Source organism: Temnothorax longispinosus, chromosome 2 (genome assembly GCF_030848805.1).
Source record: "Temnothorax longispinosus isolate EJ_2023e chromosome 2, Tlon_JGU_v1, whole genome shotgun sequence".
NCBI classification, from domain to species: domain Eukaryota; kingdom Metazoa; phylum Arthropoda; class Insecta; order Hymenoptera; family Formicidae; genus Temnothorax; species Temnothorax longispinosus.
In genome coordinates, this window is record NC_092359.1 from 3,183,800 (window position 1) to 3,211,353 (window position 27,554).

Sequence of the window (27,554 nt, forward strand, 5' to 3'; positions counted from 1 at the left end):
AGGTACGCCTTCAATTTCACAACGAAATGCATTGCGGCACGTCGATCGAGGGGATCGGCTGTAACAATAAATAATTTCTCTTATACTCTTTTTGAAACATATATCACAAATCTTTCGCGGACTAGAAAAACACGCGATAATAACACTAGTAAACATAATCTTTGTTATATGTAATATTTTGTCTCTTTCCTGCGTATTTTCTTACGCTGCATTCAAAAATGTTGTCAGAATCTTTTGTAACGACAGAAAGAGAGAAAGAGAGAAAGAGAGAGAGAGAAAGAGAGAGAGTTCTAATTTTTCGAAATATGTAAAACAGAGATACGCTTGAAGAAAGCATACGATCGCTTTTTTTTTTATTGCCATGCTACACTATCCTCTCGGAGGCAAAATTTGTATTAGTTTACACATGTCCGTGGGGATCCCGTATCCCATGGACGATTAAACATTGATACGGCCTTAAAAAGTATATATGTATTTCGATATGTGCGATCACTTAAGTAGAATCGCTGGTGTATTGCAATCGAAGAGCTTACCTTTTAGCTGTCGTGAATGCGCGTTAAAAACAAATTATGCATCATATATAGCTTTGCTACGCATAATCTTCACCTTTTTAAGGATATGTATACTTGAGCCTTCGAAAGTAAGCTCTTCGATTTCGTGAATCGTCGTCGCTTCCCTCGTTCTCTATGAATTATTACGTAATTAATGATTAGTCTTGTAATTGGCACAAGTTTTCTCGTGTATTTGTAGGTAATCGAAAACGGTTTTAACAAGAGGGAATCTAATATCTTGCGGTGTCGATCGGTTTACATGTATAACGGGGAGAAGAAAGCGGATATATGATAAGAAGAACGACGTGTGAGGGATTCCACATAAACGATTCCGCGGTCGTTCCAACACCCTTTGGAAAAACTGACGAATGTTACCATCGCTACATTTACATTACAATGCTGTATTATAACGAGACAAGATTATAATAACGAGCAGTCCTAACGAGAGGGTGAGAAAGACAATAAATCGATAAACTTCTCACTTACAGATATAATACAAATCAACGAATTTAAATCTAATCGTTCTTACAGCACTCGCTCGCTAGATCTCTCTGGTACAGAAAAAAATGTTCTCATTTCATAATGATAAGTTACGCCGCAAGCATTCTGAAATGTTTTTATAAGTGGAGTAGTAATTAAGACTGACGACACACACACACACACACACACACACTTGCACGCATGCACGCACGCATACGCACGACACATGCACACTCGAATGAAACCACATACACACACAAACACACACGGTGGTCGTTCGATAGATATCTCTAACGGGAATTGCAAAAATTAATAATATACTGTAATTTCGTCAATAAACGACTTACGACCGTACAGAGTGATTCAAACATATGTCACCGAATTTGAGAAACATTTTTTTTTTTTAAATAAAATAATATGGATGAATTATCGGTCAAGAAGCATAAAAGATCTTTCAATTTTCAACTTGTAATTAAAAATGAAGAAATTGGTACATTAGACACTTCTTCTGTTTTTTATAAATATATTCTTAAAATTTGTACAATTCTGCGAAATCTTTTCGTCGCTTAAGTTGATGCCTCAGGACAACTTTTGATTGTCTAATATTTTAAGAAGACATAATAATATTTCCTGTGCTTAGATCACAGAGAATAAAATATAAAAACATTTATTACATATAGATATCGTCAGTGTGCTAAATTACACTTAATAATATACATATCTGCCGATGTTTAGTAAGTCAAAATATTTTATTTTTCTTCCACGTACAATACGCAGTCGAGCAACGTAGATTTGAATTACTCTGTATTTTTTCATAAACTCTAAATAAAGATCTGTTCATTCAGCTGGAATGTCGCTGTGTGACGCTACTACACGATTGTCAACGAGACAAAAAAGTCAAACATTATTACCTTATGTTTCGCGAAATGGACGAAATGGAGAGGATGCACGTCATGCGCTCGAATATATAGCAGTAGAAGAATATGTTATGTGATATGCGTGTATGTGTGCGTATGAATGCATGCTTTATACATACAGGATATAAAAAAAAAAATGTACGGGGCTTGCTTACTTTCGAGGACGACTTGACTAAATTTGGAATCGAATTTTTCTTCATAAAATCAGAAAATAAACCTATAAATCAGTGAATTTTAATCAAAAAGTTAAATTTGCAAAAATGCGAATTAAAACTTTAGAATGGATCATATTGAAATTCTAATTATTATTTCAGACAGACGTTTTATGTATCTGAATTTGATGATTTATTTTATAATAAATAAATTTATAATAAATTAGAGCTGTGAAAAATTATGATGTTGCAAAAATTTACAGCAAAACGATCAACTTCAACCTGATAAAAAGAAATTGCGGCTGATGGAAAGACTACACGATTTTTGCGATATCCTGTATGAATGTACAGTATATACACGCGTGGCTTTGGCAAGCCACACGTTTAGAGATTAACAAATAAATACAGATATATGTACACGCGCCGGACTATATGTATGTGTGCCCAAGCCGACGCGCTATAAACTTCGACCCGCGTTTGTATCTCATATTTAACATTCTGTATGCAGTCATCTAAATTCTTAATCTCATATAACATTTTACACGCAACTTTTTATTAAGAGAAATAAAAACCACCCGCGACAGTCGCGTTTAGCGCTAAATGCGAGATATAAACGCGAGCCCTAACAGATCGATATCGTCTTATAAAACAACTAAATGAAAACATTTGTACTTTAGCAGTATAGAGCAGTCATTTTTTGTCGTAGTTACCCTTAATATCGTTTTATCTTCGTTTATATTATATTTTATACATGTATAGTAATATATATTATTATGTATTCTTTTAAGAATAATTCCCGCCTCCCTTGGCACGCCAGTCGCTACCATTATTCTTGTCGTCGCCATCGTCTTTCGTTAATAATGTATATGTGTATGTACATGTATATATGTGTATTCAGAGTGTCGCGCATTTTCTCTTTACTGCGAATGCTAGATGTTAAACTTCGAGGAACACCTCAAGACAAAATAAAAAAATTAAAAATTAACAAGATCTAGGTAGTCATTTAGTTTCAATTTAATCGAAGTAATTCTTTGCGAGATTTGCAAATAGATAACAATATTTCATTTCTCATATAATTTCCAAGTGGACTTTCCTTCAACGAAATATTAATTTGAGGATTAATAATTAACCAGACAGAATTTCATCAGATCTAAGGTCACGAGAAAGCGCGCGATGACTGGGATACATTGTATATGCATGTACGTACAGTGGCGAGCATGTAAATAGGAACAAACATTTATTACAATTCGGCCCATCGTTTCTTCGCATAAAGAGATAAGATTTATTTATGTAATATTTCTTATTTCACGGGGTGCAATAATGCGAAGATTAATACACCTTGATATGTATTCTCTTTTAAACCATATAGTGATAATAATTTTAACGAAAGTGGGATTTTTGAAAATTTTCACTGAAAAATATAAAGTATCTTAAATTCAGGAGAGCACATATTCAGTATTCACTATTTATACGTTGACCACTGTTCACATATGTCCAAGCCGCTTGATAAAGCATAAGTTTAACATTCGGTAAATATATTTTGAGTATTTGAATCGAGCAATCAGTTTTTATTTTTTTCAAATTTATCTTTATAAATTAAAGAATCTGCGAATATAAACGAGTCTTATAGGGATAAAGTCCCTTCGCAATTTGTCAACTTCTTTCGTCAAGCGCCTTTGGATATTTACACGACAGACGCAAATTCGCACAAAAATGCTCGACATAATAAAATCTCCTTTTTCTTTAATCGATTTAAAATCAATCTTTTTTCTTAACACAAATGTCAGAGTACTCGAAAATATAAAACTTTTTATAAAACGACCTGAGAGTTTCGTGACTAATAGACAATAACGTTTTATTTTTAAATTGATTCAATTAAACAGAATGTTATTTTGAAAAATATTTAATATTGATGATATCTATTCGCAAGTCGAAAACAGAACAAAATTCAACTAGAATCGGTGACGAATTGAATCAAGACGAAATTGGCTCCATGGAATTTGTTGACAGAACTTTGTTTGTACGAATTTGTGGCCGTCTTGTATATTTATGGATGTATATATGTCGTTGCTTTTGATGCGTGTCGAAGAGAACGGGTATGCATAATGCGGCATGTAACCGGGAATCTATATTAAACCGAAGAGCGATTATTATGTATGTAGTCTTAGCAACTGCGGGCGGAATACATAGAAGTATTTCGAAAAACCGTTTGGACCGTCCTTATCATACTAGCGTTTGCCTTTCCTCGACTTAAATAGCGCCGCTGACGATATATAACGTCAATATAGATAATCACTAATAAGTACATTCAATATAGCAATAATAATAATAATATCTTTATCCATAATAATAATTATAATCGTAATAATAGTTATAATGATGGTAGCAGTAATGATAATAAACGTATCGATGATAATGATAATAGCAGTGGGAGGAGCACAGCGATAATAATCGGATTTTATAACCGCAATAATATTAATCGTAACGATATTGATTATACCAACGATTTGTATAAGTATATATACAGACACTATAGCACCATGACCGAAATCTCGAATCTCGAAATCTAAAAGAGACGAAGCGAAAGATGAAATTAGGAAAGTCCAGGGGATGACGAAAGGGGAGCGGGTTAAAGGGGGGGAAGAGAGGACTAAAGGAATGGGTGAACATTGCGTCTCGATCGAAACACGAGAGGAAAATTGGCGATGTGGGAAAAAGAGAGAGAAGGACCGTCCTTTCAAGCTGGTTTAGTATGTTCAAAAGAATAGGAGAAAATGAAGAGAGGCTCTTCGACATAAAATGATAATAAGGGAAAGTCCGATAAGAACCAGGCTGCTAGCGGAAAGTATGTCTACGTTGATGATTGTTTCTACAATGATCTCGATTCGCTCTGAATCCCGTTCGGTAAACTCAGTCTCGTATACGTTGGAACATGAATATTTAACGCATCAACGTCTGCGATCCGGCTCTTATTCGGACCTTCCCGCATTATACCGGAGTTTCAGAATACACCAACTCGATTATCGTTCCGTTTCTTACGTGTGTGTTTCTTTTCTTTATTACCGTACCGGCCAATCGTCGCGTTTACGCTATACGAGAAGTCGAAGAACGAAGAACCGCCGGCGAGCAGAGCGAAAGATCTGGGCGAAGTCAGGGCGAAAGGACCTGGGAACACATTCCCTAAAAGTGGAACATCATCAATTCGCGCGCGGATAACCGGCAAGAACACGAAGGAACACTATCGGCGCTACGCAAGGACGACGAAAGACGATTGACCGGCGTCGTCGCTAAGAGACAGAGACAGATAGAGAATTATCTTGTTTTTATCATATAATAATACGATATTACGCTATATTATTACTATGATGTATTTGGCCGTTTAATTATATACTCCAGCAACGCTCGCCAGAACACCTCTTCAATTCACGATTGCTACCTCGGCGAATAATTTTCGTGGGACTAGAAATTTTGAAGAGCACGACCGTGACGTAACCGGAGAAAAATGTCGATCTCAGACGAGAATATAATATTTATCCGTTTATCGTTTCTTTATTCATGTTTCTCATTTTTAATTTGCACCAAGACAGTGACATAACACAAAATTAATGTTTTAAGAAATCCCCAACTTTCTTTCTTTTTTCCTTAGCTTTTCGAATCTTGGAATTCCTTGAAATTGTAAAATTATGCCGTTGCACGCTCCTTCAATTTTAACAAGCCAAGGGACGTCGATGTCGCTGTCGATTCTCGCCATTGGATTTCATCCGGAGATATCCTTTCTCGAAATTTTATCCGAAAACCCTGAAACTCCAATCGACATTTTTCTCGTATCGCAATGATCGGATAGAAAGCGGAAACAATATAACGATCAATAAGCGCCAAGTCACGCACGCTCGACTTATATTGAATCACGAGAGACCTTCCACTGTCGATTACGATGATTAGAATATAAAAGCGAGAGAACACTACCACGTGATCGTAATCGTTGCGTTGTAATCACCGATATGTCCTACCTTGCGATTCGCTCGACATTAACGCGTTAATTAACAGCTACTTCTTTTTTTCTGCATAGCTTCAATATAATGTTCCTTTGTAATATACATATATATATTTCTCCTATATATATATTTGTATATATATATTTATATTATATTAAACGGTGATATCCTCTTTGTCCAATATATTAAGTATGATATGTTTATTCACAACTTGATGTGAGCGCTTAGAAAGAGTGTGAAAGAGCGAGAAAAAGGGATAGAGTGATAAAAGATTGGAAATTCTTCCTTCCTTCCTCTAATATCGCAAGGACTGCATCTTCGATTCCTCTTTCAAATTTGAGTGATAGCGATAATAACCCGGGTTACGTCGTTACTTTAAGCACGCCCGGCGCATAGGTAAAACAGTGATATCTATATCAATAAACTTTTTTTTTGCTCTCTTATTACACGGATGAGTATTTCGATGCACTCGCGCATCGCACATGTCGCACACAGACGCACACGCACACACAACAAACGTGCACAAGTACGTGCACACACGCTCTGCGATTATATATATATGTATATTATATATATTGTTATGCATTATACGCTAGTCATTGTCAGAAAGTTTATTAGTGTTTAAAGTTTGAAGAGCCGGTCGCGCTCGCCGCAGGATCGTTCCGCGCGGAATCGCGAGTCAGGTAAAGAGTTCTCTGGACCGTCTCGCGTTGCGTGTCGCGCTGGGTGTCATGTGTATGTGTGGGCTGTGTGTCGCCGGTACGCGCTCGTTCCGCACGATTTCGTAAGCACGTGTATAAAATGCCGGACTCATCGCGTTCGTTCGCTGGTCTCTCTCGGGGCGCGGTTTACAGATCACAGACGTCGGTTTGCCGCGACGAGTAAACGTGCAAAATCTTCCGCGTGATTAATTGAGGAACTTTAATCCGAATCACCGTTTGCGCTCCGGGTTCTCTCTCTTGCGCGCTTCCGCCCGGAACAGTTTCCCGAAGCGTCGCGCGACGATATATAATTATATATATTATATATAATTATATAATTATATATAATTATATATATGTATATCGAGATATAATTCGCTATTCTACTTGTCGAGTAATAAAAATAGAGATTGCATAGATTGAAATTCGTAGCAGATGCGCCTATAAGAAGATACGTCCTATAAAGATTTCCTCTCGAGCCTTATAGCATGAAATTTGTATACGCTTCCTCTTTCAGCGCCCGTGCGCCGTTAATTACATACGTAAGCTCATAGTTGTTGTATGCGTATATGTATGCGTGCTCGCGCTTGTATCGCGTGAGCCTCGTGCCTAATCGCACGCGCGTTTCGTTACATTTACGCGGCCGTACAATCGTTCATCACCACCTCAGTGTCGCAACAAATCAGGGATCAGAAACGATGACAAGCTCGACCTTCGATGTTGAGAACACGGGTAAATGTGTCCCGATTGATTAATTAGCGATCTAAAAATCTAACAAAGAAATTAAAATTATATATATCAATTCAGCGGGCATTTCAATTCTTCGTATAGTTATATATATGTATTAACATATATTTAAGAATACCTTATTATTACGAATTAATTATAAAACGTGTAATACAGAAACGCAAAATTCAATATTTTCACGTGTCTGCAACATCGAAATTCGAACTGATCGCAATTACGGCGCGACACCTACAAGAGATACATACATGCTCAGCAACGCTTAATACACGAGGGAACACTTTATAATCTTAATTTCTGATATGTCCGTTGAGTATAGTTGGTGTTTCTGATGCTATCTTTTGGCCGATTTCCATTCTAGCCGCTCAGACGGGTACTGCACGCAATATATATATATATATATATATATATATATATATATATATATATATAATATTGCTGCTGTATATATATATTTTTTAGTTATCTTTACATCTTAGAATTATTTAAAGAAACAGAAGAAAAAAATAAAGGACAGAATCTTTTTTGAGCACGAACGGACGTCCATGACTCGACTTACGCTTTTGTGTTTGTTCTCTCATCGCAACGCTCGTTAAAACAGCCATCCCCGTTTACTTGACGCGGCGGCAAAACGGCACGAAAGATCTCTCCCTCGTCGATTGAGTATTTCAAGTATACGCCCGTTCGGAGACGCGCGCGTGCTGTAATGCGTGTGTGCTATTGCTTGGCGAATAGTACAAAGCCGTTTTCCGTTGAATTTGAGCAAATTGCACCTGCGAATTGTCGTCCGAACTTGCGCGGAGCTTGCACAGAGAAGTTTCAGCTTATTGCTTGCGCGGCCCTTTAAAGGTGATCTTTTCCTCCCTTGAGATCATCTTCTGTTATTCGCTGGAGCGATCGAGACGTTCTCGATCGGGGGAATTCCTTAGAAGATCGCTACCAGAAATTCACGCTAGTGTCGGCTGCTTGATCTCGCTATTCAGATAATCGACGATTGCGTCTGTAACTTTCTCCTTTCTCTTTCTTTTCTAGTACAGCAAGTCGTCTTTCGCGATCCCTCGGCCGAAAATTCTTCCTTTCCCGCTAACTTTTGAGCGACCGAGATATTCCCCGCGACAAGTCAGCAGGAATTGCCGTTGACAATCGCGTTTTCGCTTTTCTTTTCTCTTTAATTTTCTTATATCCTTTGTGATAGACAGTCGATCTTCACATGCGTCATTCCTCGTTTCAATCGCCCGTTCTTCATGCAATTCGAATTTGTTCTTCTCGTTGGATCGTGTTAGATGTGTTTCGCTAACTCTACGAGTTAAAACGAACGATTCTAGATATTCAGAACGGCCTCGGTGAGCGCTCGGGCGATTAAGTTTCTGGCCGACATCACGGCATCATCGGTCTCGAATTACCTCGCTGTAGCTTACGGAGGCTGCTAAACAAAGGATATTTCACTGTATTCGGTAATTTAAAATCTTAAAATTAGATAAATTAAACGAAGTTTAATTACATTTTATACAAACAAAGTTTAATTTATCAACAAAATTTAATTTATCGACATTAAACGACAATTAAACAAATTAGACTAATATCTGTAAAGAAACTTGTCAAAGCAACAGAAGCAGACACGATTTACGAAAACTAACTAAATCTATTAGTTTAATTTTAAACCGTTTGACGCAATTGCATCAAGATAATTAAGATTGCATTGTTATATTGGATTATTATAAAAGTTCACGCTAATTTCGCACTGTGGACATTAATTTATAATCCCTATCATGATACAAATGATGAAAAAGCAAATCACATTAGCAGACTTTATTTATCGAAAGTATTGAATTATCAAATGACCAAAAGAGAAGCGAGAAAAAATTGAAATTACATTGGATAATATGAATAAAAGTAAAGGAAGATAAAAGCGAGCGGAAGATGAAAGCGAGTACTTGTTTAAAAGTAAAGGCATGAAGCGTAAACATAAATCTCGTATTTCATATAAATACCCTTTTAAAGCATTCGTTTGCAAATGTCAAGTCAGCTATCGATTATTGAGCTGTATGCAGAATTCGTGCTTCTCATTGCTCGTATCTTTACGAAACGTTCGCTTTGCTGAATGCGAATAAAAATCTAATTTCCTCCCCTTTTATTCACACGACACCGGTCTCTATTAATTTATTATTGAAGATTACCTTTTCATTGCAAATCCTCCTCGCACTTGGGAATGTCGAATATCTCGGCGAACAGCGGTGGTAACTTGAGCTTCGTCCAGTTCCTGCGGAACCAATCTAGAAGATTGGCGTGTCTGGCGCCGAGCGCCCTCAGCTCGGGTATCCTTTGCGAGACGTTGGTGATCGCGGTGACCGTGCCGCCGGCACTTTCGCCGGAGGGCCGCGTTGCCTGGACCCTCAACGCCTCCAGTACGCGATCCTGCAGCCTCTGCACGGCTTTGACGTCGTTCAGTCCCGGTCGCTCGTTCAGCAGCACCGCCGCCGAGAACAGGCCCAGCTCGGTATCGGTCAGTTGATGGGCGTTCAGCGACGACGTGACTTGCATCAGCGCGGACACGAAGTCGAGCTGTCGAAAGATCGCAAAAGATCGAATAAAATTGCAACAATCGTGCATAAATATAACAATTGACGTTATAGAATGTCTAAAATATATTATTTTATTTTCTACTTATTCCTTAACAGAAAAAAATCAGTTCTATATTTTTTATGCGATAGATAACAAATTTGAATCCGAAAGTATGATTTTTTACTGAGACTTAGGAAAATAAGTACAAGTCCGTGTACTTCATCAAAGATAAAATCAGATCAGTACGAGCTAAATTATGCTAATTTAGTCTTCGCTTTAATCTCACCTCGTACATCAGTTCCAGCTGCTGGCGAGTGAAGTAGGTGCCGTCTTCAAAGGTCATCGAATTGTCGGTGGTCATCTTGGAGATGTGGCAGAGCCACACCTCGAAGAAGCCGACCTTGATCAGGATCAGCTGGTCGTCCTGCGAGAGCTCGCAGAATCCCGGCATCCGTTTCGCGAACTCCACCACCCTCTGTACCGACGGCGTCACCCTCGTGGCAAATTGCTGCCACAGCCAGATCCTCTGCGACTCGACCGTCTCCGCGGTCGAGGACGCCGCTTCCGGATCTTCCGGGCTGGTGGGCTGCGAAGAATTACTCGCCTAATCAGCAAGATTACAAACAGACCTGCGAGTTTGCTACCACTTCCAGCGGGAAGTCTTCGCGCTAATGAGTTATTGAGAAATTAAACTAATTCCGCTCTGCGCCGAAAAGAGAAAAACAATAGCGTATCGTAACGGCAGTATCTATTTCACCCTTTCAATCAACGAAAGATCTTTGAAGAAAATACATGGATCTCTATTTATTAAATTTATTATTATAATAGACGACTACTGATGACTGGACGTTCTAGGTCGCAACAAATTAGTTTCCTTTTTCATTATCTAATGGCTCACCGGTATTATCATAGGTTTCCTCGTGAGGCCCCTGGTGGACTCTTCCGTGAAGCCGCAATGAGCGTGATGAGCCTGCGACACCTGATGAATCACATCGTACACGGCCAGTTGCTTCACATCAGCGTCCGACTGGTCAGCCTCGACCACCGCCGCCGACGATACCCGCGAGATCGCGTTCTGGCTCTGGGTATTGTTGTTGTTGTTGTTGTTATTGTTGTTGTTGTTATTGTTGTTCTTGTTGCTGGCGTTGTTGTTGCCGGTATCGGGCGTGGTCAGCTGCTGCATCTCCATGGCCGCCATCGTCGTCGTCGTCGTCGTCGTCGTCATGGTCGTCGCCATCGTGTCCTCGGGGCCGCGTTCTCTCGAGCGTTTCGGCACCCTGCCGTATCTCACGGCTGCAAAGAGACGGGCAACGCTAGAACGATCGCTAGGGAGATCTCGAGAGATATTCGATCGGGAATTATTCACCGATGTTTTTTGCTCCTCGCGAATACGACGACGCTCTCTTCGCTGGTATTGATCTTAAGTAAATAAAACCTTCGATAAAATTAAAGATATTTTCGCAAATGTCCCTTTTTAACGAAAGAACGTAATTGTCTTTTATTCTCCACAAACAATCTTAAGTAAGCTGTTTATCTGTCAAAGTGTTATCACACCGGGCTTCCGTGCGATAATAAGAGCGAGGGTAATTTTTCTTGTCGGAAACTTAAATAATTCTTCGTTCGCGAAAATGTTAAAGTGTTTTTGGACTGCGGCCGATTAAAAATCGGGGCTCTTCGGCGAGTCGAGCTTCAGGAACATGGACAATAAAAGTCTTACGACTCAAAGTAATTTTATAGGTAGATTTGATTAGTTCCATGGATTCCTGATTTAAACGCCGCGGACTCAAGATATTTTACGTCAGAAGTTTGAACATTTCCGAAAGTTGAGTCACGAGGATGTAAATGAAAGCCATCTCGTTTGCGTTCCTCTAGATTATTACACCCGAGTCTACGTGAGTTCGTTACAATTTCGTTTGCGACACGTGACACGATAATGAAGCAGTACTCGCAGGTCGCAGGTCGCACGTCGTACACGTAGGACCAGTATTGCGCCCCTGGAACTCTGACGTTTAATTATGTACACGCCTGCCCTTTGGTTTACTTTGCTCTCTCTCTCTCTCTCTCTTTCTGGGCGACAAGTAGATTTTGCATCACTGACGGCCAGAATTGCGATCTCGTAGAATTCTGTTTTGAATTTCTAACAGCATCGCGCGCACTTTCGTGAGCTCGTTTCTGACATACGCGCGAGGAATCAAAGCCGACATATAACGCACGGCATAAGTATAACTGGCGAATTAACATACAATCTCGTCTGAATATTTTTTAACTTTTAATAAACATTTTCTCTCTCTTTGTCTATGTACAATTACGTGTATGTACAATTCATTGTCTGTCATAAAAATTTCTATTTCCAAAATTTTCTAATACAATAAGGATAAAAGAGATAGTATATGTATATAAATTTTTAAACAATATATCATTTTACAATAATACATTTTTAAATAATTTTTTGGAGTACTCGACGTCAATGTATCTCTCGTAAGTTACTATAATTATTTGATATACTTTATCTTATACAAAATAATAGAATCAGCAGAAGAGATGAAAAACATTTTATTTTCCTCGCAATCTTTTGGAAAATGTATTTTGGTTATCAATTTCTTTATAAGTACAAAATCTGTGCGCGAATTAAATATTCGATAATGTTTGTTTCGAGGTTTCATTGATATATTGGTTTCCAAATTTGCCGACTGTCTAGACTCCAGACGAAGTGTAAAAAGTGTTAAACGGCAGCGCGAACACGGTACTTACAGTCTCTGGACATGCCGACGGCTAGGCACTTCTTGAATCTGCAGTACTGGCAACGGTTCCGATTTAATCTGATGACAAGACACTTGCCGTCCCTCAAGCACCTGTACTCTATCTGCTTCTGTATGCTCCTCCTGAAGAAGCCCTGAAACAGGAAGTAAGGAAGCGCTATTAATAACGATCCCATAAACCGTCGCGAGGTTAATTATATCTCTCTGCGTATAAAATACGACACTCCGTGCCCTTCTTTGTAACGCCGAGAGTGTAAGAAAAGTGAGACGTATAACGGAAAATGCGCTCATGAGAAAAGCAAGTTCTCGAACGCGCTTCATATATTTATATTCCCGGATGAGAAATTCTCTGTTGTGATTACATCGGAATTGGTATGCTTCCAATTAGTAACAAGTGATAATCAGATAATATATTAAATAATATATTCTAAATTTTCTGTGAAAATTAAATTTGTCAATTTTTATTTCAGCGAAGATTTCCGCAAATAGCTATCATATTTGCTAAATTTTTAACTTCCGACACTATTTTAATAAATTGCACCAAAAAATCCGTTAAACATCGCACATTTTTCTGGATGAGAAATTCTCTCTGTTGTGATTACATCGGAATTTGTGTTGCAATGAATAATAAGTAATAATTAATCAACACGTTATATATACCCTCGCTTTGTTCAAATAATTTGCTCAATACTTTTGAATAAAATATCTTAATATATAAACTTTCGAAATAACTATTGTTTTCTCGTTTATATTTCATCAGTATTTATCGGAATGCTCGATATAGCTTTATTTTTCTCACCAATGTTGTGTTACATAAACACATAAACAACAGGCGGCTGTGACTTTACGAAGCGAATTGCTCGCGCTGACGTAATGGAATAATAGAAACGGCATATGGATGAGTCCCGAGCAATCGAGAAAGCATCGGTTTATTGGCATATTACTATCGGTGCTAATTGATGAAAGGTATTCGTAACAGCGTCAGGCAACAACGTTAACGTATATCCAGCATCCAATATCCTGGAATCCCCGATGGACGGACTGCTCGTAATGCAACTGTCGATATTACTGGTAACCGATGGCGCGCGTGACCTCTCTCTCAGCTTATTTCTAAAATCGATACATTATAACGCGTTTGTCTGTCTGTGTGCCTTCGCCAGCTGTATGGAAAAAATAATAATTGTACAATTATTTTGATAGATCTGTGTCACAAGTTAAACATGCACAGATCTTAGAAAAACGTTGCGAAAACGCGACGAGCTGAGCGTAGTTAAAGAAATAAATTAATTTTTTATCTTTTTGCGATGAGAGAATTGCTCCATCGCAAGAAAACAGAAGGTGTACAGAAAATTTTAATTGAAATTAAAATTTTAGATAAATTACAACTGACTTTAATTAGCAAAGTTAATCAAAGTCTTTTTAAAAGTTATTTCAATAACATTTAATTTGCATTAAATAATCGTGTATAAAGGATCCCTTAAAAATTCTAGATTTCGGCCGAGATATTAAGCTAAGGAAAAATTCGACTTGAAAGAAGAAGACGCGAAATAAAACATTGGGGACAAGATTTATGTTTTTTAACTCGACCAAAAGCTCGCTATCTTCTGCAAAAGATTTGTGTACCACGTAATGTAGGAATTTTTGAAATAACTGTTGCCTCACGTTACAAAGCAGCTGCGAAAAGAAAGCTGCATTAGAGTTTTGTGCAACAATAAATATTGCACGTGAAAAATAAAGGAGAAGCGAGCAGCACGAACCGCACATCGAGTCAGTAGTAAAAACGCGGTGCGGGTCAGACGAATGTAACGGCGGTAACGGCGTACCACACGCAGTATAGTAATACGGTCGGACGCGGAACAATGGCAAGCTGTTTCATTGATTTGTTGCACTTTAAATTACAATTTATTGCTGTGCGCGCAAAATTTGTTGTTTATTATTTCAATGTTTATTAGTTAGTTATAAATGTCAATATTAATTGATAATATAATAAAATTGAATATTAATATGAACTGGATTAGATATTAAAATAATAATTTCGATAAGCTCCTATCAACGTAATTTTCACTTCTATTATTCAAATGCTTTTGGTTCTCGACTTGGAAGAAGGAATAATAATATCGTCACGTGGTGTCAAATATTACCAAAAATTTCGATATTCGGTAATATGCGCGCTACGAAATTATATTAGAAGAAGCCAAAGCGCAGATGCCATTCGTGCGATATTGAAAACGTGCCTGGATGTTAAATCCTTTTTCTCTCCTTTAAGCGAAAGATATACTTCCAGGACGAAGTCGCGTTTGAGGGATGCAAATGAGGGCTCGCTCACCCGGCGCTAACTTTGGGCTTGAACTTATCACGGCGGAATCGCGCAGATACGCGCGCGTATGTGTGTGTGTGTGTCTGCGTGCATTTACCCGCAGAACTTGCTGTTAGCGAATGCGAGAATGCACCAATTCACCGTTAACTCTGGCCTTAGGGCTTCCGTGTTTGAAATCTCAGGCGTGCAGCAGCGGCGGTACGGGCGGGCCCGGGCGTTCCGCGGCGGATGTGCATCTCCCACGATGCTTAAAACGTGAGCGCGCGCGCGCGCACCGATAAATATCCTGCCCCGAAGTGCGAACGGGTCGTTTCGCGGATTATTACCCGATCGTCATGCATCCTTGCGGATCGGAGTTGTAAATTTTACTCGACCCACCACTGCGCCGCGAGGTCAAACCGATCGGCGAATATTCTCGCAAGGTATCGGAAGCTAGGATGCGAGCAACTCCGGTCTTGCGATATATCGCGTCTCGAGCTTCTCTTTTCTAATTCTGCACGTGGGGTAATTCTCTTCCGACTTGTTACCGATAGTAAACCGCGCGAGGAATGGAGTCCCAGCTGCTTTCCGAATCATTAACGTAGATTACACATTGGTTTATAAGATTAAACGCGTCACATTAATCATGTTACGTGGATTTAAGTATAGTTGTGCTGAGAGTTTACTTTTCTCAACAAATTATCAGCACGAGCAATCAAAGATAAATCGCTGCAGCGGTGTAATTTCTCCCAATAATTATTACGCGAAAATTAATATAGACGTTACAGCTTCGACTCTTGAATTTCGACCCGATCTTTTGTTCGGTTTCGATAAGGATTCTCGATACTCACTTTGCAACCCTCGCAGCTGGTAACGCCGTAATGATAACCGCTCGCCTTATCGCCGCAGACCTTGCAGGGTACGAAACTCTTAGCGGGCGTCGAACTGTTGGAATCAGCTGCCGCGTAATGCTGCTCTGTAAGCAAACAAGAATTTAAAAAATTAATGCGCTGCTTTCCTTTTTCTTATGAAGCTATATAAATAATTATAAGATTTGTAAATTGAAAATTATGACAGGATAAATCGATTGTATAGTATAAAAGACAAACGGAATGGTAAAGACTATTTGTAGCTGCGAGAGAGATGTACTTTGCGAGACTATCTAATTTCACATGTTTCCTTGAGTTTAACAAGGCGAGATAAGACGTAAAAGGAATTAAAAGCTAAGAAAGATTATTTCGCGTGAGCGTCGGGCTTCTTCCCCTCTCCTCCGCGACTCTCCTATTTCTTAGAGACAAACGGGACATCCATCCAGCATTAGCAGCATCTTTCCTGCGTTCGCTCAGCATCCATAATGCAACGAAGCTCATCGTCGTGGAAGGGAATAGGCCGCTTCGTTCGTTCGGACGGTTCAGGCTGGACGCGTAACGGGAAGCCGGCGTGACCGTTACGGAAAAGGAGCAGAAGAAGAAGAAGAAGAAGCGGGCGCAGCGACGGCGGCAGGCACCCAACTAGACGGAGCAGAGCAGAAACAGGAGGAGGAGGAGGAGAAGAAGAAGTAGGAGGAGGAGGAGGAGGAAGAGAATGAGGAGAAGGAAGAGATGGAGCAGGGAAGAAATGAAAAAGGAGTAGCAAAAAGGAGCGAAACGGGGCCGCCGGCAAAGGGAGAGAAGAGAAACCCGTACATAGGAGATCGTAGCTTGCGACGTGTGTACCGTTGGCCTCTCTTGCGAAACCCCCTGCCAGAAGACGTCGTTATGCGTATATAGCTAAGGAGAAGAGGAAAAAATCTACGGACGTGTAAGAAGGAGAGAAGAAAAACGGTAGGAACTTTCAAGTGAAACTAGTGGAAGAGAGAGAGAGAGAGGGGGAGCTAGAAAATTCTCTCTGATCCAAGAGAACCTTGCCGTTTGTGCGCGATGTGATTTTATGATGGCCGTAGAAACCGTCGTCAGAAGCGAACGGTACCGTTCGTCCGTTCGCTCGCTCGCTCGCTGAATGCATCGTGCAACCCATCGCGGGGACAATCGAGAGCAACTCCGTTATTTGGCTCGTCGCGTGGCGCTACTCCTTGCGCCTTTACCTTTGCGAGCAACAACGACCGGCGAGCTGCGGGAAACGTCAAGATCGCTTCGCAGAATCAACCGTCTTTGATTGCGGCACGTTCAGTTGCTCTTTCGAAATTACCAACGAACTAAAAATCGAGATGCGCTATATAATTACGGATGTATCGCACTAAGACTGACTGTTAATTCTATAATAAGTCAGAATAGCGTGTGGCAGACGCAAAATAACAATGAAAAATCTTAATTGTTTGTCATTTCCAATTTTAACTGATTGTAAATATGTACGTAATATATATGTGTTACTCAAGCAGGAGTTAACTCTGGAAGTTCGCGATACAGTTTTGGCAATCCGTAACTCTGATATTATTAAATTTAACAAGACATGGAAAGATTGATAAAATGCTTGGAATACGCGCCGATTAAATTTTATACCATCTTCTGCTTCTCCCTTGGCAGATAATTTTAACGATATCAAAGTTAAATATATCGAAAAGGATAGATCGGGAAAAGTAAATTCAGTTCAATTTTCCGATTAAACTTTCTACGTCATGTGGGTTGTTGACTCTTCGTGAAGAGTATGAATTTTTTATTGGTATAAAAAAAAGATTTGAAAACTAAATTGCTGGCGTGCAAGAAGGAATATTTTTTATTTTCTTTCTTTATCAAGTTGATACGTTAAATGACAGATGGCACGAATTAATTGTGCAAATAAGAATTTAGTCGAACAATAATAGCAAAAGTGGAGTAGAGTTGAATGTAGATCGAATGTAATCGACGATTGACGTCGCATCGTAAAAGCATTGTTAAATTATTAAATAAATCACGAAATTTGTAATGACGGATTTTTGAGAATTGAGATAATCACACTGACGATCGGATAATGACACGCCATCATCAGATATTAATTATTCTGTATGCTCAACATCGAGATACTTCGAGTGTTAATTACGGTCGATATGGGCGATATTATTTTGGAAATAATGTAATTCTACTCCCGTAAATCCTCATAAATAATTATACCGCGTCACTTTATATCTCATCTCATTAAAATTTGTAATTGCAACCACTTGTGAAATAAGTAATGCGTTACAATATTAATTAAATATAATAAAAATTACGCATTAAAATAACAATTTACTAATAGAGGACTTCATATTTAGTAAAAATAGATGGATATAAAATAAATTAAGAAATACGCACGTGTGTGCGCATGCACGTGTGAGTATGTGTGCATGTGTGTGCATATGAATGATACTCTGGTTGATCCGTAATTTCGAGAGAGCAAGGCGGAAGTTTATGGGTGCGCCGTAATTACATACACTGGTATAATCAGTTAACAGTTAAACCAAAGTTCTTCAGTACTCGTTCGAAAGAATCATGCCGCTCATTAGAGACATATGTTAAACGGTCACGCACGAATAAATCTAAATGCTATTTTCTTGCGTCGCGCTTACTCTCGCGGAACACCACCTTTCTTTGCCCGACACGAGTGATAAGACGTAAAAATCACGTTCTATTTATTTTACACGAGTGATAAACTTGGACCTGCTTTTCGTACCGATAAAAATATCATTAACTGCTGAGTTATGGTCATTAGATCATAGCCCATTGCTGATAGTTTCTATTTCACGTAATCGTTGCTGCAATTTGTACACAATTGTAGATTTGCGATAACGTGACGTGTGCGTGTGTGCGGTGCGCGGTCTCTTTCGAAGCTACCAGATCTCCATGGCCCTGGTAATCCATCAGTCTGCTGATAAATCGATTACGCTACATCCACGCGGGGTTACTCGCCTTTGTTCAGAAATCAGCGGGGCGGTAAATGCACCGAAAGCGCTGCACGTTCGAATAAACGGCGCGATGCGATGCTAATGATATTATCGTGCTCGACAATATCAAAACCGATATACAGCTCGTTTCGACAGTGTTTATTAGCGACTATCCCAGCTCCAATAAGGATAATTTAATCTGGGCCAGCTATTTATTCACCAAACAATGTGATATTTCGATTTATATTTTTGTCGACAAAAAAGTCGTAACTGTATAAGCAATAATTGTAACTGTATTATTCTTAATGTTAACATAAAGAGATTGAAGTTAATATAAAAAATGATGCTTTATCGGAAAGGAATTGAGCGAGTAACATATCTCATTGTCGCAATGTATACATATGTGATAATGTCATTTAGCTATCGCGTAGTGAGCTATCCCGGTGAGATAATGTTAAACTTATCTAATCCCGTCCACGTAATTTGCCTAGTCCTAATGTTTACACAAATTTAGCTGTTAGTCGACAGTTCAGGCATGTCGAATGTCAATTTTACGTCGCGGAAATACGGAGCTGCTCTCCTTGTTATCGCAAGTGTGAATCTACGTGTACTTGTGAAACAGTCGATGATGCACCCCATTGTCGGTGAGCACTGGCGCGTGTTCGACACGACGGTAGACACTCTGGAAGAAAACAGGATGGGATCCCCGCGCGGCTTTCCCGAGATATCGAGGGAAAAAAGGAAAGAAGAGGAAACGCGCAAAAAATATTCGCCGAACGTATTACGAGAACAATGTTGTAAGTAATTTCCTGCTTGCCTCTGAGAAACAGATGGGAAGTTTATGAAAATATTTACTGTAAAAAAAAAGCGATTGTACAAGATGCTCGCAATTACCGTACGATAATTTAAAAGCGAATTCGCAAGATTAATGAGTCGAAAATCTCCTGAAGTATCTGAGGTTACGTTACGATGGTTCTCGAGTAACAAGAAAATCATACAAAAGTGTACAATAGAGCAATTTACACGGTTCAGATAATATTTTTCTTCGGATATTTATCTTTTATAAATATGCATTATTTGTGTGTACATATGCATATGAAAAGGTAAATGGTAAAAGGTAAATATTATCTGCATTTTAACAGCATTCTAGATATGTCAGAACAAATTAAAAGCAACAATATTTCCACTAAACGAAATTTCCGATCAAACGCAATCATCTTGGATGACGCTATAGTGAGTTCGTTAAATAAAATGTAAAATCCGCGATAGCCCATTTTTCGAAATTAACTCGTGAGGAACAGAATATTGGGTACGTATTTACCTTACGATAAATGTTTCTGGAAAATAGTCTAATGTGCTCAGGTGCAACGCGCTGTTACACACTCACTGCTGTTATTATTCGCGCGGCCACAGAGATTTTCGCTGACAGGCAGCGGCACAAGCCGTGTATTATTATTACTACCTTTCGAAACGAGACAGGTATTAAGATATGTCAAAAGCAATTGTTGAACCTATCAACTATCGGCTCGCGCGATTGCTATTCCTCCAGTTTGTTTCCGAGCGCGTTAAATATTCCGCGGCCGCGAATTCTCTCGTTATCACGCGGCGCTCGCTTTTCGCAACGTGTCGTTATATCTAATATAGGTAGTTATCTTATTTCTCTTCACGTGGCAATATTCGAGCGGATGGTAATTTATGTAAATCGATGTAATCAGTTAACAGTGAGCCGAAGTTCTTCAGCGCTCGTTCGAAAGAGTCGCTCGTTAGAGATATGTATATAACACGGTAACGCGTAAATATCTCTGTTTTGCCTTAAATGCAAACGCGTGATTAATTAATATCCGATTCAGGAACACGTTAAATATTTTGTGGCGCCGATATGGCCAAAAGTGCTCGGAGGAAGCATAACAAAATTCTCTTGTGTTGACGCGTTCGCTTTGCTATCATCCGCGCGGCGAGAGACCCGAGTCGATACTCGATATAGCCACCGGCACGAGTCAGCCGCTCCGTATACCGTCGCATTGTCCTTTTCGACACGCGATTCATTCCCTGCGAATATTCAATAATATCTAGCCCGCGATTATTGAATAACACTAATTTACTCCCGTGATCTGTGAGATCGAGCCAACGAGTATTTATCGTATCAGATATATTATACGCATAATTAATTATATATGTATCTGAAGTAGAGAAATCCAGGCAAGATAGCAAATGTGGATTCGGTCTAACAAGTTATTGTTACACGCAGATAGTTACGGGCAGATATCGTTTCTTTAACACGGCGAATTGGTATCTTGTACCGCGCTATACATTTTTTCGTCGATTTAAATATAATTTATTTCTTTTCGGAACGAGAGAAGCGAAATGATACGCGAATCGCGAGTGAGTCAAGTAAGAAGCCGTTGTGATACGAGTAACTCGATCTTTTTAATAAATACTATATTAATAAATACTAAAATTCACGAAACAGAATATTCGGCGTACATTTAGTTTATTTCGTATTAAATATTTCAATTCAAAACAAGTCGGTTTTCGGCCGCGACGTTTTTTGTTACAGAGTGCGCGCTATTGTTTGCAAGGTCGCCGCGCTATCTTTACTATCATTTGTGCTCCGAAACTCGAGTCGGCAAGACGTGAGCCGCTCCGCATGTCGTCGCGATCGCGACTATAGTACCAAATAATGCTGAACGATACGCGATAATCTTTTACGAATAACGATTGTCAATAATTAACTCCCGCGATTAACGATTCATTAGCGTGTCGAGATAACTCTTTAGGCTCTTTATCGAGGCAGATATATTACGTTAACTATTTGCGCGAGGCAAGAGAGACGCTAAAGAGTATACGAATTAAAATTCATTACGATATTTACGGCTAATAATTATTTCTCTAATGTATCGCATGTTCTTGAATTTTTTCGCGGTTTAGTAATCTGTCCGTTTTCGAATCAAGTAAGAGCAGTAATATATAAGATCGCAGCGGTTTTCGACCGAATAAAAATCAATAGAAAGCCAACGTACAATCAATCAGAAATTTGTTTGCAGATTTTCAAACAGTTTGTATTTTAATTAACTTTTAACTCAATTTTAATAATCATATCGCATCGCGCGATTTTATCAAGATATAAAATTATCGATAATTATTTTCAAATTTTTCAGTTATTAATGGATGACACGACTACATAACGAATTGGCTCCGAATCGAGCAATCCGTTGCGACGCTTTTATTAAATACTCATCGTACAGTTATAATTAATTTCATACTTTAGTTTAAATTGCCAATCGCGCAGCACAGATTCGGCGTGTGCATGTATCGGCGATTCGTTTAAAACTCTTCGCCGTTTTAGATTCGTTCGTTACACTAACTTTTCTCGTGCCGTTCTTCCTTCGCGATGTGAGAGGTGCACGTTACTCGATCGTACAAGTCGGGAGTGTCGCTACAAAATGTCGCGCGATTATCGTGTTTTGATTATCAGGGCGCACGCAATAGGAATAAAGCAGTTTAAAGCGTTTTTACGAGTGTTGCGTTGCACGAGTGCAATCGAGGAATCTGAGAGGAGGAGAAGGCCTGATGGGAGGCATCGGGCGACGGCGGAGCAACCTTGAGGTAAGTGTAATTTGTGACTTTTTCATTATTTGCCATTCGTGACATTAATAAATTCGTTCTCGTTTATTCGAATAAAAATTAGAAAAAAATTTCTACCTATGAAGTATGAAAAGTATATATTTTAGAAGATACTTTTTTCGGATATGATATGTTTTAATATGATAGTTATGTAGTTATCTTATTAGATACTGTTAATTTATTTGAAAGATACGAATAAAATTCAATATTTGTAATTACTTTTTGAGATATCTATAGCTATAAGGTATGTCTTATTTTTCTGTTATTTGCACGAAATTAAACACACGTCGAGACACACGTTTATAACTATTCTACACATGTAACGATCACTTTTTTGAGATATTGATCCGCACTGATGTAATGTGGGATATATTTGTATTTTACAGGTCAACGTAGCTCGCAACGTGGTTTACACTCCGCTGCTGCAGGTATCGGTGAGTCGCAAATAATTTCAATTTCAGATAATGGATCTATAAAAGTTGTACCAGACATGCATAAAGTGTATGTATGTAATGTACTTGTTACGAATTATTAGTATAGCATAAGAATAACAATATAATAATGATCTCTTTCACAGATTCATTATTTTAAAATGGATGGGACAGAATAGATTAGTAATTATTTAACTCTTTAATACGTGTAATCACACAACACACACTTGTCAATTTATCGTGCGTATGGAAATACATATATACACACATAAACAGACAAGTTCATAAAATAGAACCTATTGTATTATTTATTGATATATTGTATGGTATTTAATTATATGCCAGGATGCTAATTACGCGCGGCAACCATTTGAAATGTATAGGATAAGTTCACAAACAAAACAGAAATAATATTTCACAGGTAGAGCAAACTCGATAAATGATGTAGTTCGGACAAAGAATCCGCCCGAAATGTAAAGATTGTCATTCCTTACACATTTTGTTAAACAGTGCTAACAATAAAATTTGATTATTAGGCTTTTAATTGCATAGCATTAATAACGCGAGAATAAAGTTCCCGAATTAGCGCGTACTCTCTATTAGAATGATTCTTGGCAATCTGCTCGGATTGCGCGTCGCTTAATTAGATATCATAACGAAGCAATAATTAGTTTATCAATTGTCAACCAACAGCGAAGTCGCGCAACTCGCTACTCGGGCTGATTAAAATCTAATTGATCTAATTGATTTCCCGACAGTCAGATTTTCGGTTTATTTAGCGTTTTATTACTTTATATATTATTTTGGAGAAAACCCGGTTTCTCAAGGCGCCCGATTATAGAACGCTTTTTCAAACGTGATTCTCACATTGTCTCGTATTAACGTTTCTCGGGGGTACATTTATCGTATCGTCGGGATCTTTCGAAATTATTCTCAGGACGTTCGAGCTCTAAGAATACCAAGTATCGCCGTCCACACCTCTCGAGAGGGAACAGACAGACGATATGGCGTAATTCTCTCGCGCAAACTGGCAGCCGCGTGCTCGCGACTGCACGGCCTCGACCTAGGCTGCAGTTTCACGGCGCCCCTTGTTTACAAGGAAGCGCCGCGCGTCGCATACATCTACGCCTGGCCTGGGTCACAGCATTTGTATTCCAGTCCATGTCCTATGCGTCCGTCCGCGCCATCGTGTCGAAGTGCAGTGTGCGAGTGTGCTTCTAGTGCCGATACGTGATGGCATCCCAACGCGGCGCACTGTGCCAGGGTGAGGCTATTCTACCCCGGTCAAAAGACAATAGCTTTTACCGGGCACGGAGGTGTGAGTTAACGATGAATGCAACAGAATGTCCCATAACTCGGAAAAAATAAATTAGAGATAAGCCAATCTGCGTAGCGAGACTTTCTGTTGGACCTCGTGAATGGAATGAGTGATGAAATTTCGATAAAAGAGATCAGCTCTTCGCTCTCCTTCGTAAATGATCGAACAAGCGTCCGAACTATTTTTTTCACTTTTAACACGAGAACTATCGACGATTACCTTCTTCTATCATTTAAGTACTCTATATTTGAAGAAAAGGAATAAAAGGGGAAAGTAAATTGATGAATTTAATCATTTACATATTGCAATGAAAAAGTCACGGAAAATCTCACCGTTATAAATTTGAGTAATTTTTACAAAAAATTACAAATTAGTTGTTTCGACTAGCATTAAGTATAGGTATGGATTTCCTGAGACTTCGTATTCTAAAAAAATTTATTAATTTAGTCAATTATCAGCATCGTAAAAACAAAATTACCGAACGTTGTATGAAACGAGTCTTTGTAGAATTGAATTAGTTTTGCGCCGAACGGCTCGCACGGTTTAGCGAGCATTCGATTCAATACCACGGGATATACGCGCGTCTCGCGTTTTTGCGAAATTCATATATTCCAACCGGAACGTTCCGACGTGGTTGCACCGCCCCGAGGCGGTCGCCGATATTATCGCGCGGTCGCGCGAGTCATCTCCGTGAACTTGAATCTCATTTTTATTGTTCCCGCGGGACCTTCCGTCGGGGCGCGCAATAAAGGCCGGGATCTCGTATCGCGTAATAAACGCTATTACGCGTGAGATAATATTAACGATCGCGCAATATGCCGGAAATACTGCCTGGCGCGACTGGCGCGTGTACCGTTATACGCGCGGGATTAGCGCGCGGGGTACCCACCGCTTGCGTTCGGCGGCGGCTCTCGGTAATTAGCGGCAAGCCGGTTGTCGGATTCAACGATCGTGACTCGATGCATTTGGATTATGACTTACCGTATAGGACCTAATCGAAATATCGCTCACTACACCCCGGCCAGATTGCGGCTAATTACGCACGATTATGTCAGAATGTGACTTATGCAGAGCGTGTCGCTTAACTCGACTATTATTATTGCTATTAATATAACGTAACAACATTTCGAGGACGAAGCTATCTGATACCAAAAGTATGTTATAACATAATTTGTTTATTAGATTATATTTTATATTTCATTATATTTATATAGCAATATATTTTTTGGATTAGATATTACGATCGAGATCCATTGTCCCTCTTCGGATCGCTACCCGCTACATGTGAAGTATCTTTTATTTGGATGCAACTTTTAACCGCTTAATTCTGCTACAGCCATCTCACACAAGATTGAGTTGCAAATCGAATTCCTTACTAAGGAAAGGCTTACCACTACTTTTCTTGTAGATTCCTACGTAAGATTCTTACTTACGGCGCATCGCTTAGCGTCGAAACGTCCGTGGCGCGGCTTTCGAATCCTGTCGGATCAATAAGCTCGCCAATCGATAAGGAATCGCGATCGTTAAAGGACGAGTCCGTGATCTCTCGTATCCTGGGGAACACACAAAGCGCAATATCGGGGACCTATACATGCGCCTTCGCGCGCCCGAAACGGATAATTTATGGTCGCGTTTACGTGTTCGCGCTCGCTCGCTTTCCCAATGCACTTTCTACGGCCGATCTCCGTCGCACGAGAGGAGCCTGACATCCCGTTCTCTCTCTCTCTCTCTCTCTCTCTCTCTCTCTCTCTCTCTCTCTCTCTCTCTCTCGCACGCTCTTTCTCTCGCTCTCCCCGTCTTTCTCTTTCTCTTACCGTCAGCTTCTCTCTTCGTCCAATGCCTATCCGCGGTCGTTATGCAATTCCAAAGATATACGGTCGCTTCGGGAATGTCTGCAGCCGGCTGCGAGCTCGGAACCATTTCCCGGGTGGTCTATGTACAGAATTTCACGCGCGACGTATCTCGTGCACGATACAAATGAGACTACATCGAGCTTAAGAAGCTCGAAAATCTTGGACATTCGCTTGAAAACAATATTTCAGTCATGCGTTTTGATGAACAGCCACTACATGCATTTTCAAGCAGCTCTATAGTTTTTGGGATTTCGAATTTGACACGAATACATACATATGTATATGAATTTGACGAATCCATTGGAGCTTCGTTATTAGTTTTGTGGAGTATAAATATAAAATCTTTACAGAGTTTTCGATTTTTCGAATAATTTAATAGAAACAACCTATACATAGCTCCATTGACGAGATATTGAACTAATCGAGAAATAAAATTTCACAAAAATACCGAAATAGTAGAACGCTCCGAGTTCTAATCGATAAAAAAAAAAGAGGATTTTTGTCGAGTCGTAGATATATAATCTAATCTCGGAGATACAAACCAATATTTAATTTTGTTGAAAGATTCTCTTTTATACACTTATATCCGGCGAGAAACCCTAAAGGCAAGAACCAATCGTATTAAAAAATCTAAGCACTTATGAAGCTGCTCTTTCTGCTGAACGCAGCCGATCGGAAAAACCGAAAACGGTTTGGCGTAGGCGTAATGGTATAACTTTGTAACTAGGAAATCCGGCGATTCCCGGGGCGTATCTGGCGAAAGATTAAAGACCGATGGGAACGGGGAGGCGAGAGGGAAGGCGTTATTGATCAGGAAGATGCCTTACGGATTTTCGCGATTAGCGTGGAAGAGAATTATAGGGCATCGAGCACAGGTGTTGTGCAACCGAACGCGGAAACGCGACGCCGATAAAACCGCTTTATAAGCGAGAGAGGCCCGGCGCGCGGAGAGTCCGGCGTCGCCAGACTCTCACTCGGAGGTCTCCTTCTCTCTCTCTCTCTCTTCTTCTCCATCCGCCGCAGCTCCCTCGCACCTCGCGTTTCTCTCTCCGGCATGTTACAGAAATACACCGGGAAAATTATGTCACTAATGCGCTTGAATATATCTCTAGGAAACGGCACTTTCGTTGCACCGACGAGACTCCAGAGGCTCCCGGTATAGAGATCTCAGTATCATTCGCTTGTTCTCAACGCTTTAATTTTGACTCGTTTTTTAACATTCTAATCGCTGCGACGCTGCACGATCGTACGAAAATCGTATCCGTGGAAATTATGGCTTCCCGACATATAGGGATTAAATTTTCTTTTTAATTTGCATAATCTGGTGTACGACGAA

General features: G+C 39.6%; 1 protein-coding gene across 3 annotated transcripts in view; it reads right to left on the minus strand.

The window, feature by feature from the left end:
* Positions 1 to 246: 246 nt before the first annotated feature.
* Positions 247 to 27,554, minus strand: part of Eip78c (Ecdysone-induced protein 78C) — a 71,524-nt gene continuing 44,216 nt past the window's right edge. For 2 of the 3 annotated variants that reach the window (XM_071771835.1, XM_071771832.1), the window contains exons 3-8: positions 16,009 to 16,133; positions 12,854 to 12,995; positions 11,001 to 11,395; positions 10,389 to 10,706; positions 9,718 to 10,102; positions 247 to 8,966 (exon numbers count right to left, since the gene is read on the minus strand). In XM_071771835.1, the coding sequence (XP_071627936.1) occupies positions 9,722 to 10,102; positions 10,389 to 10,706; positions 11,001 to 11,395; positions 12,854 to 12,995; positions 16,009 to 16,133 (1,361 nt within the window). In that variant the 3' untranslated portion in view covers positions 247 to 8,966; positions 9,718 to 9,721. The remainder of the gene's footprint in view (positions 8,967 to 9,717; positions 10,103 to 10,388; positions 10,707 to 11,000; positions 11,396 to 12,853; positions 12,996 to 16,008; positions 16,134 to 27,554) is intronic. The other variant, XM_071771834.1, reaches the window with a different exon arrangement.